This window comes from Schistocerca americana, chromosome 5, assembly GCF_021461395.2.
Source record: "Schistocerca americana isolate TAMUIC-IGC-003095 chromosome 5, iqSchAmer2.1, whole genome shotgun sequence".
Lineage (NCBI taxonomy): Eukaryota > Metazoa > Arthropoda > Insecta > Orthoptera > Acrididae > Schistocerca > Schistocerca americana.
The window spans coordinates 595,382,111-595,394,409 of record NC_060123.1 but is presented as its reverse complement, the minus strand read 5'-3'; the positions used below and the strand labels follow the sequence as shown (position 1 = coordinate 595,394,409).

The following is a 12,299-nucleotide window of genomic DNA, read 5'->3' as shown; positions in this document are numbered from 1 at the left end:
CCATAAAGGAAAATAGAAGGAATTTAGCTGTCAATGTATGTGTAATTGTTACATTTGGCAAGAATGAAACAATATGGTAAAAATATTCAGTATGGACTACAGGCCACAAGAGTTCAATATCTTATTCCATTTGGTATTCTAGGTTGTAGTGGTTGTAATTTGTACTGATGTTTTGTTCTAAAGTTATCTGGTATTCTAGGTTGTAGTGGTTGTAATTTGTACTGATGTTTTGTTCTAAAGTTATCTTTATACAACACATAAAAAATTTGCGAAAGGACATGATCTACAAAACTGAAGTACGCAAGCACTTGGGGGGGGGGGGGGGGGGGGGAAGGTCCACAGTTGGGTGAATTAGATCTCAAAGAGGGTGTCTTCATTTGCCCACAGATTTGAGAGTGTTTCAGAGACAAGTAGTTTGATGAAATGTTGTGTGGCAGTAAGAAGGCTGCTTGGGAAAGTGTCAGAAATATTTGATTCAAATTCAGTATTATGAAAATGATAGATAGCTACTCACCGTATATAGGAGATGTGTAATCACAGACAGGCAGAATGAAAAGACTGCTGTACAGTTAATCTTCTTGCCAATAAGGCTTCTTCCAATGTAGAACACACACACATACACGTGCGCATGCGTGCAGCATCAACAGGTGGGCTTCAGTAATCAGCGATGTGGCACACATAGATGCAGCATAAAACTTCCTCTGGATGTAATAGAGAAACAAACTTTAGAATTCAACCATAATCACACTCCATATTAAAAACAACTAGTGCTACACTGAACTGGGATTCATGCTAATATCCGTCTGCATTCTGGCCGGTATACATGCATTGTTGAAGAGTAGAGTTTGACAAGACTAAAGAAGTGAAGCATTCAGTCCATTTTGGAAGAACCATCTCAGCATTTGCCCAGAGCAGTTGAGGAAAACCAAAGAAAAATTAAAACATCAGGTTATTTTTTTGAGACCCTTCCATAATACATGAATTCTACCACTTTGACCAACTGCTGCAGATGTATTGTGTCTTTGGGAAAAGCGATTCTGCAGGCTATTCTGTTGATGACTTCAGGAAAGACACATAGAGACATACAATGAATAAATTGCTGTCTGTGAGTGTTCTCTTGCGTTACTTTTGTAACCCTACCGGGTACTGACTTCATAACATCACATTACCTCTGCTTTAATCCACAATTTTTGTTGTACTGTTGCTTCTAAATGTCAGTTAAGTGTCGGCAGATGTCTGTCACTTTGTGGAATCCATGTTAAATTGTAGGTATTGTGTCTGATATGAATATGGATTTCCCGCCAAATCGATATGAAATCTCAGATACTGCGGTTAGCAAGTAAAACCTATCCTTTGTGGTTTCACAGACAACACAAGCAGAGGGTACAATGAACCTATCCTCTAGTGAAGTTCTGTACTAAAATACACATGCAGGATCACATACAGCCACTGTGTGTGACAGCACATTGCGTGTAAACTTCGTTTTAATTATGTAATTTTTTTGAAATCTGTCATTTAGTTCGTTGTTAAGTGGCTTTTAAGCATGTTGAAAGTTTTGTTTGCATAGTTAATAAAACTACAGTAACATATATTGGTATTGTTCCAGATGCCCGGTGTCATGTCAAATCAGCATAGCAGGCTTAGTTTAAATAAGAGGCCATTTAGCTTTTTAGGAAATGATCCTCAGGTTAAGAAGGATTTTGGCACTAATTCTAAGAAGCCAAGGTTAGATATTACCTTGACTCCGAGTTGCAGCACAAAACCACCTCTGGATGAATCTTCTTTCAACGCATCAAGTACTGATCCCTATGATGATGTCTGGGATGAAGATTTATCAGAAGATGTTGTTGAAGAATGTTTTCTGCTTGCTACACAAGCTTCCCAATCATGTGCTGAGGTTAGCACTGCAAATAACTTTATTTTCATTATGTTACAGTGTATGATTATAATTCAACATAATGATGTAATATTTCCTAAAACTGTAAATGATGTTATGATTTCATCAGTTTTTCTCATTTCTGAAACATCCATATCTGTTTGTGTATGAAAACGAATTTTAATGGCATTTGTAATGCTGATTTTATACATAATAATCTGACAGCATTTATAAATCCAACAAAAGGTAAACCAATTTTTCCCTTTCTTTCCTTGTGTGTTAGACTTTTTCATTTGCCATTTGGTGTTTCATAGGCTGTTTGCCATTGTTACATTAAAATATTTTGGTTAAAGTGTGCACATTATTGTTAAAAATAATGTAAACTGGTACACAGTATTTTTTATCCTCCCTTTAGGAAACTCGAGATGCAAATGTTGTTAAAACCAAGAATAAGTACAACGAGAAAAATGTCAACAGTTTTGAGACTCCTGCTTTCCTACAGCCTCCTGCAGGAAGCTTCAGTTTCAGAACTAGTAATAACCAGCCAAAGAGTGTCACGAAACAGTCAACAAATGTTGAAAACTCGAAGTTTAAAGTTCCAACCACTTTCCAGACTTCAAAATTACCACCCCAGGTGCAAAAATTCCAGCCAAAGAAGCCTTCAAACTTAGTAGCAACAACTGAAAAACCTGCTGTTGTATTTCCTATCAGTTCTGTCCCTGTAGGTGAAGCTAAAGCATCAAACAAGGGCTGTAGCACCACTAAACCACCAGGTATGTACAACATATGTAAGTTGATACATTTTGTGCATAATATTATCTCGCACTTCATTTATCTTACTGTGTATGTCTTTTTGTAGTCGCTGTAAAGGAGGATCTAAGTTCCACAGAAGCTAATGGCTTAAGAAACTTAAAAGAAGAAAATGAAAGACTTCAAGATACTCTCCTTTCTAAAGAAGGCGAAGTAAGTCTCTTTTTTTCCATTCTCTTCCTCACTTATTATATGTACCAGCATCTCCAGTAATCATGTACAATATTTACAACTATTTCTAAGAATAATTATCATTCAATTCGTTTGCAAGATATGGTTTTAATCATTCTGCATATTATTAACTCCCTTGATACCACAACTTTTAGGTAGTTCTTTAGTACCTCAGATTTTTATTTTCATATCTGCTGCTCTTGACAGCTTTCATCATATGTTGCCTTGATTCAGGTAAAAAATTAATTTACACATTTCGTTTGTGTCATTAAATTAAAATCTAATATTTACAGATATAAGTACCTAAAAATTATTGTGAAGAAAAGCTGAGGCCTGAGCTTCAGATGAGACGCATAGTGAAATAATTTTCTGGCAAAATGGTACCGATAGAATGGAAAATATCGTGGAACACATGTTGAACTATTACAGCTTAGTTAATATGGTAATAAGATAAGATAGACAAGGTAGAAATTTTAGACAAAGATTGAGGTTTGTGTTTGTTTACTGTAAGGCCTATTTATCGGACAGTGCTCTCCACATTCATAAGCTGTCTTGAAACTTCATGTGCTTCTTGGCTAATGCTAAAAATACTGTAGCCTAGGCAGTGTAGCAACTTTGAAATGAGAGTCCTATGAATTGTGTACCCTGACTCACAGGCCAGTTATCACTTTCAGCACCACAACAATATGTGTTCTTTGAGTACTTCAGTAACTATAGTTAGGCATGATGATGTAACAGTGAGTGAATAATTCATTATTTGTGCCTGGGTCATGACAAGACACTGATTTTTTTGCAGAGTTAGCAATGTGCTAAGATTGTGAACAGGTGCTAGACAGCCAGAACATTTTGTATCTTGTGAACTCTGCAGTATGTGAGAAGTTTCAGTTGTAATTTGGATTTCCCAGACGTACAGGGCTCTAATCCACACAGCTTCCCCCCCCCCCACCCCCCCCCCCACCCGCACCCCCCTCCCCCTGCCCCCGTCCAATGCTCAATGCTGCCAGCAACTTGTTCGAACTATCTGTATATATAAAAGGAATGTCCTGATCAGACTTCATCTAAACTGTATACTGTAACCTATGCAGCATATAAAAATGTACACATTGATTACTGGCTCTAGTTTTTATCAACACTGAATGTAAATACATGACCTTGTCACTGCCAGCAAGAGAGAAGATATAAAGTTTTTTATGCTAATGTATAGATACATTCTGGAAATGAGCAGTGTACAACAATACAGATACCAACATGGTATTCTTGTAACTTCCTGGCAGATTAAAACTGTGTGCTGGATCGAGACTCAAACTTGGGATTTTTGCCTTTCGCGGGCAAGTGCTCTACCATCTGAGCTACACAAGCATGACTCACGATCCGTCCTCGCAGCTTCAGTTCTGCCAGTATCTCGTCTCCTACCTTCCAAACTTCACAGAAGCTCTTCTGCGAACCTTGCTAGAACACTTGCCCATGAAATGCAAAGGTCCCGAGTTCGAGTCTCTGTCCGCCACACAGTTTTAATCTGCCAGGAAGTTTCATATCAGCACACATTCCACTGCAGAGTGAAAATCTCATTCTGAAAACATCCCCCAGGCTATGGCTAAGCCATGTCTCTGCAATATCCTTTCTTCCCGGAGTGCTAGTTCTGCAAGGTTCGCAGAAGAGCTTCTGTGAAGTTTGGAAGGTAGGAGATGAGGTACTGGGAGAATTGAAGCTGTGAGGATGGATCGTGAGTTGTGCTTGGGTAGCTCAGATAATAGAGCACTTGGCCGCAAAAGGCAAAGGTCTCGAGTCTGAGTCTCGGTCCAGCACACAGTTTTAATCTGCCAGGAAGTTTCATATCGGCCCACGTTCAGCTGCAGAATGAAAATCTCAGCATGGTATTCTTGTTCTTGCCAAACCTCTCTCGTGCAGGTTTAGTGTGATGTTTACAGTAACTGTAGTGGTAAGAAGTTCTTCCCTACCAATTTCACTGAAGTGTAGGGATATGAACTTCACCCTTGACAGAATTCAACATAAACTAACTACACACAGAGAGATATGGTGAGTGAGGTGGCTGTGTGTAGATGTCCGCAGCCAGTGTGCGACCCGAATGTTGTTTGATTGGGATTCTTCTAAAGCTATAGCCAATTCTGAGTCTAATATATAGATGTAATACTGGATTCCTTATGCCGTCCGAACCGACATCCACTTTTTATTTAGTGGTGTTGACAGGTAGTTCCTTCCCCTTATAAAGACACTCGGAATACTCTTTCCTCCGTGTATGATAGTGGAGTCCCTTTTCAACTTCTGATGTTGATACTTTACCTTGTAAATTCTCTGAAAGTTACTTTGACCTCCTTATGCAGAATCTGTCCTTCCAAAGACCTTTTCTTTTTCAATTCCTTTACATTTTTCCTGCAGCCATTTTGCTTTAGCATCTTGTAGGTTTCATTAATAAGTGACTTATATTGCTATCCTCCTTTCTTTTCTTGGATATTTTGATACCTTGTATTGCCAAAAAATTAAAGTATTTCTTTTGTTACCCATCATTTCGTTATGGTTACTTTTCTTATATCTGTATTTGTGTATGATTTCCATTTTATAGATTTCCATTCGTTCTCATCTGGTCCATCTACTGTATAATGTAAATGGATAGATAAAAAAATATACTCACCAAGCGGTGACAGGAGAGAACACACACACACACACACACACACGCACACACACACAAAAAGATTTAACTTTTACAAGCTTTTGAAGTCTGTGGCTCCTAAAAGTTGAAGGGGAAGGAAGAGGGGTGAAGGAAAAAGGCTGGAGAACTTTAGGGAAAGGGATACAGTTCAGAAAAGTCACCCAGGACCCCTGGTCAGGAGAGACTTAGTGGACAGGATGAGAAGGAAAGACTGATTGTTGGGGACTGCACCATACAAGATTAGAAAACCTTAGAGCTTAAAGATGAAGGACAGGGTAATATGCAAGACAGAGATTACTACTAAAACATTGTGCATGAGTTAATAAGAGTGAAAAGCTAAGTGCATTACATGTAACATAGGTGTAAGGGGGGCTGACGAAAAATAGACAGGTCAGATGATGTAAGATGTAGAAAACTAAAATGGAGTGAAGAGAGAAGTAGTTACTGTGAAGAAATGCTGAGCAGAAGAAATTGATGTAAATTAAGGCCAGGTGGATGACGAGAACCAAGGACATCTTGTAGTGCTAGTTCCCACCTGTGGGGTTCTGAGAAACTGGAGTCTGTGTTGCCAGAATACACCATCTGCCTATGCCTATTCATCCTTACTGATAACTGGGTGGTTGTCATGCCTATGAAAAAGGCCAGTGTTTACACCCTTTCTTCACTCCATTTTAGTTTTCTACATCTTACATTTTCATAAGTCCATCATCGACATAAACAGCAACCAGCAATTTTTATGCTTTGCTTTGTCAAATATAAATGCAAGTATCTGTTTTTGAATTAATGAAGCCATTTTTTCTCATGAATGAATGAAACTTTTTATTCTAGCAATGAGGTGATTGCTTAAGTCCATACAGTGATTTCTTGAGGCAACAAACGTGACATAACCCGTCATCGAAACCTTCTGGCTGAACCTTGTATATTTCTGTATCCAAGTCACCATATAAAAATGCAGTTCTAACATCGAATTGACAGGTTTCAAATTTTCTTCTGCTGCAATTGCTATTACAGCACCAATAGCGTCATAACGAGCAACTGGACGAAAAGTTTCATCATAATCAAGTCCAGCACGTTGAAACATACCACACACAACCAACTGAGCATAGTATCGATCAATCGATCCATCAGGTATATATTTAATACGAAGTACACATCGATTATGAATATAATTTTCCTTAAGGCAGTTCTACCAAGTCCCAGGTATTATTTTCTTCAAATGCCTTCATTTCTTCTTTCATCACATTAAACCTTTTACTAGAATTACTACTTTCCATTGCTTTTTAAGGATTGCTTTTGTCAGACAAACTAATGGATTTGCTTCTTGAGAGTGGTGAGGCTGGTACCCTAATTCGTAGTCACTATATTTTACAGGGGGATGGATTTCACGAACTGGACATCGATTTGGTAACTCGTTCGAATATTCTTGGTGACTAGTTTCAATCTAATCAACAGTAGATTCACTTTTCTCTCCTGTTTATTCAGGTATGGAATTAAATTCCAAATCAATCAAATTTCCAGTTGTGCATAGCATTTCTGGTTGAAAATCAACATTGCGTTATTTCATCACACGATGTTTTGATGGAATCCACACTTTGTAACAATCTTCGTCATTCACGTAGTCAATGAAATGGCCAGGCGTAGCCTCGTCTTCAAACTTAGACTGGAATTTCTTTGGTGGGAAATAAACATAGCATTTTGATCCAAAAATGTGTAGATAGCTAAAACTGTCAAACACGTTGCTAGGTCGCAATTTGAAAGGTGTTTCACCTTCAACACTTGACTTCCCAATACAATTGCGTAGAAAAACAGCTGTGTCATATGCATGAGCCCAAAATGATTTAAGTAACTTACTAGACGTTAACATTGAGCGAGCTAATTCAACTATATGTCGATTTGCTTGTTCAGAAACACCATTTTGCTCAGTAGTTTCCGGACACCTAATACAAAACTAAATACCACGATCTTGTAGCACAGCGGCTACCATGTTACAATTAAACTCTCCTCCACCGTCTGACTGACGTACTTTTACCTTATGACCAACAGCATCACATTCCTTCAAAAATGTTTTCAGATTGGTAGCCACTTCAGATTTATTTCGCATGAAATATATCAGAATGAATGAGAATAATCATCTTTGAAATTCACATAGTTAAAAAAACCATTTATAGAGTCAACAGACATGGGTCCATTAACGCCTGCATTGATCAACTCACCAACAGTTTGTGGATGATCTCTGCAATATCTAAATAGTTCACTGTGGAATTTGCCAAGAGCACATCCATCATTAAACGATGTGGTACCAGGGCACTTCACTGATATACCAAAACGAGAGAGCACATCTCGTACGTGATGTTTATCTTGATGACCGAGTCTCTCATGCCAACATTGTAGTTGTTCTTCTGAAGTTGCTAAGTTAATCATGACTTGTGAATGCAGAGGACAAACTCACCTGTTCATAATGTATACTGAACCAACTATTCTTCCTGTTGTGACTATTTCACTATGTCGCTGATTGATAACAACTTTGTTATCATAAGTCACAGCTTGATGGACAGAAAAAAGTTGGTGTCTGACATCAGGTACATACTAGACATTTTCAAGCAAAGCAGGTGTCCACCTTTTGCTTATGAATATTTCAATATTAGTACTGCCAGTCTCATGTGCAAAAACAATTTCTTTGCCTGCTGTCTGTACACATTGTGGAATCATAAACTTTTTGAATGTAGTGAAATTCGGTTTATTTTGTGAAATATGATGTGTTGTGCCAAAGTCCATAATCCAAGAATCTGTACTATCAGATACAGATACATAGGACTTTCTTTCTTCTTTGAGTTACTCCCCTCTGTTGCAATTTTTTTCTGTTTTTGATGTTGCTCATCCGAGTTTGATTTTGCATAGAAAGCACCAGCTGCCTGTGTAGCTAGCAAATTCTCAATTGAATGCAAATTCTCAATAATAAGCTTTGTCGTTTGCTCATATTCAGGAACTCAACACCAGGTCAGCCTGTAAAACTGATATTCGAGTCCTAATGTTTTGAAAATACTATGGTGGAGCAGCAAAAGGGGCAAAGTTGCATTTGGATTCATTTTGTTCATTTCAGTGCACAAGTCGTGGAAAATGTTCGCAAATTGTAATGTGTGTTTTGTTATAGATGTGATGTCATCTTTCAATGTTTCAACTGACGTGTACCATCTATAATCGAATTAAGAGAATGTTCCTTTAGAAAAAGTTTCAATGTTTCCCACTGATCTTCACTTGATAATTTGCGAATGTTTGTGCAAATACTATCATCACTCAACTGAAGCGTTGTGTCTGCCATTGCAAAAATTTTGCAGTCTCACGAATATCCTAGTAAATGGAAAAATAGTCTGGCGAACAAATACTTTAATTCTCAGAACCTGAAGTGCTCAAACTTGGGCCCATAATCTGTTGTGGGTGAACTTAGGATATAATTTTATAGCAAGAACACAACTCTTTGATGAATAGTGATCTTCTTCCTTTAATATCTGAAAGATGACTCATAGCAACAACAAAAACTTCATAGAGTAAAAGCATGGAAAATAAACTCTTAGGGGCAAAGAAATTCACACAACACAAAACCAAGTGCCACCTTAGGAGAGGAGAGGAAACACAAAGTTCTGATTTATGTACTTTAACAGGGTATACTTCCAATAGAGTATCTGGTTTCCAAATCTCTTACTTGCCATGAAGTAACTCAAATGGTAATTTTTTATGCTTTCTTCCAGCTACACCTCCTTCTCTTGTGATTTTTGAGCATTATGTTTGCTATTACTAGCTAAAATTTACTGCCAACCCCATGAACTCTTTCTCCTGTAATTCTACCTTCTGTACCTTTCCCTACTAAAGTGTTCCATTCCCTCATAATTATTAGATTTTCATTTCCCTTTACGTGCTGGATTACCTCTTCAGTTCCCTTGGATTTCTCCCCCTCCCCCCCTTATGACCATCTTCTGTTAGTAACATCAGCATGTATGCAAACACTGTAGTTGTTGACCTTGTTTTTGTTTAGATTCTGGTTAGATTAATCCTTTCACTGAGACATTCATGGTAACTCAGCCTTTTCCCTATCTTCCCATTTATAATGAATTGTACTCAGTTTATAGAAAGAAGAGCAATGTCTGGCGGAGCACACAGTGACTGGATGGCAGTAGGACAAGTATGTTAAGTGCAGCGTCAGGAGGCTGTAGGAGAGGGAGGGGTGCGTGGTGGGAGAAACAAGGAGCAGGAAAGGAGAGGAGCAGAGAAGGGGACAAGATCATTGAGTGCATTGGCAGAGAGCAGGTGAGGGTACATGATTTGGGAGAAGACAATAAAATAGAGGGGGCAGAAACTAAGGGGTAGGGGGTGTGGGGACAGTAGGTTACTGCAGGTTGAGGCTGGGATAATTTCAGGAGCAGAAAAGTTGTTGTAGGATAACTCCCATCTGCGGAGCTCAGAAAAGTTTCTGGTATAGGGTAGGATCCAGATGGCCCAGATTGCGAAGCAGCTATTTAAATCCAACATTTGCTCTTGGCCATAGTTTGGCAGTGGCCACTCATCCTGGTGGTCAGCTGGTTGGTAGTTATATCAACATAAAAAGCTGTGCAGTGATGGCAACAGAGCTGATATATGACACAGCTGTTTTCACAGGTGGCCCAGTCTCTCATGGGGTAGGATAAGTCTGTGGCAGGACTGTAATAGTGTGCTGGGTGTGTGGATGGGCACGTCTTGTAGCTGGGTCTTCCACAGGGATACGATCCCTGTGGTAAGGGGTTGGGATTGGGAGTGACGTAGAGGAGGACTTGTTGGATGGGTGATGGAAAACCTCTTGGTAGGGATGGTAAGGATCTTGCATAAGATGTGACTTATATTGATGCATGATGGTAGATAATCAAAGCACTGATGAAGGATGTGGTTCAGTTGTTCCAGTCTGTGATGGTATTGGGTGATGATGGGGGCACTCCTTTGTAGATGGTTCATGTGGTCAGTAGGAGGATTGTGGGGCATTTTGGAGATGTGGCAGAGAAAATCTGTTTGTGGACTAAGTCTGGGGGTTAGTGCCTGTCTGTGAAGGCCTTTGTGAGACACTCAGTATCCTGGGCAAGGGAGTTTGTGTCACTGCACATATTCCATTCCCAGGTGACCAGGCTGCATTGGAGTGATCTTGTGTGGAAGGGATGGCAGCTGTCGAAAGGCAGGTACTGTTGGTGGTGGGGGTGTTTGATGTGGACAGAACTGTGGATGATGCCATCAGAGAGGAGGAAGTCAATGAGCAGGAAGCTGGCACCATCAGTTGAGGAGGACCATATAAAGTGGGTGGGAGAGAAGGTGTTGTATTTGTGAAGGAATATGTATATAGGGTGCCTTGACCCTGAGTCCAGATCATGAAGATATCATCAGTGAACCTGAAGTAGACTAGGGGTTTGGGGTTAAGGAGGCTAGGAAGGTTTCCTCCTGATGGCCCATAAACAGGTTGGCATAGGAGGGTGCCAAGAGGATGGACATGCTGCAGATGTGTTTGTATACCTTGCCTTCAAAGGAAAAGTCATTGTGTGTTAGGATAAATTTTGTAAGGTGTATGGGGAATGAGATAGTGAGTTTAGAATCTGGAGGGCTTTGGGAGAGGTAGTGTTCAATAGTGGCAAGGCCGTGGGCTTGAGGGATGTTGGTGTAAAGGGGACTGGTGTCAGCAGTGACAACTAGGGATCCAGAAGATAAAGGGGTGGGGACCTTGAAGAGTCTGTGAAGGAAGTGGTTGGTATCTTTGATGTGGGAGGCTATATGTTGGCCAGTTGGTTGGAGGTGTTGGTCAGTGAGGGCCAAAATGCTTTTGGGGGTTACAATAAGCAGGTAAATAGATTCGGAGCAGAGGTTGTGGGAAGGGCCTAAGGCTGTAATCGTGAATTGGAGATTATGTGGGACAACTTCTGCAATGGGATGACTCTTTCAGGAATCAGACAATTGGTAGAGGCCTTCAGCCAGGTAGTCATTGCGATTCAGAATGACGGTGGTGGAAACTTCTTCTGCAGGTAGGATGATTAGTTCAGGATCTGTTTTGGGCTGTGTATGGCTTTTTTCCTGAAGTGTTGGTGTTCTTAGGAAGGGACCTGGAGAAAGATGGTGAGACCAAGTTGGAAGTAAGGAATTAGTCATTCTCGTTGTGCACCGTTCTCAGCCAGTGCACCCACTGATCTTCTCCCCTTCTCTGCTCCTCTCCTCTTCCACTCCCCATTCCCACCCCCTTCCTTCCCCCACATCATCCTGATGCTGCATCTGGCAGCCATCTACTATCTCTCCTACTTTACTGCCCCATTCTGGATTGGAGCTTTCATTCAGTGCAACAGTTGCAGTCACCGAGAGTGACCAGAGATAGAGGTCATGTGTGCATGAGATGTATCGGCTTGTGGGAATGTGTGTGTGTGTGTGTGTGTGTGTGTGTGTGTGTGTGTGTGTGTGTGTGTGTGTGTTATTTTCTGAAGTAGCCTTTGGTTGAAAGCTCAATGTGTAATATTTTTTTCATTGTGCCTGTCTGCAACTCGGTTTGTCTTCTTTATGGTGAATAGCAATCTATTGTTTTAATAAAATTGCCCCTATTCTTGTGGATTAACATCTTTATCTTCTTTCCATCTCAATTCACTGGCCCCCACCACTTGCAGTTTCAGCTTTTGTATTTTTGTTTTCATATATGTGTAATATTTTTTTCATTGTGCCTGTGTGCAACTCGGTTTGTAATCTTTATGGTGAATAGCAATCTATTGTTTTCATAATATTGCC

General features: G+C 39.9%; 1 protein-coding gene across 1 annotated transcript in view; it reads left to right on the top strand.

The window, feature by feature from the left end:
• LOC124615834 overlaps positions 1 to 12,299 on the top strand; it is a 128,745-nt gene that overhangs the window by 11,005 nt on the left and 105,441 nt on the right. The window contains exons 2-4 of the mRNA XM_047143984.1: positions 1,607 to 1,897; positions 2,292 to 2,649; positions 2,736 to 2,839. Coding sequence (XP_046999940.1) covers positions 1,607 to 1,897; positions 2,292 to 2,649; positions 2,736 to 2,839 — 753 coding nt within the window. The remainder of the gene's footprint in view (positions 1 to 1,606; positions 1,898 to 2,291; positions 2,650 to 2,735; positions 2,840 to 12,299) is intronic.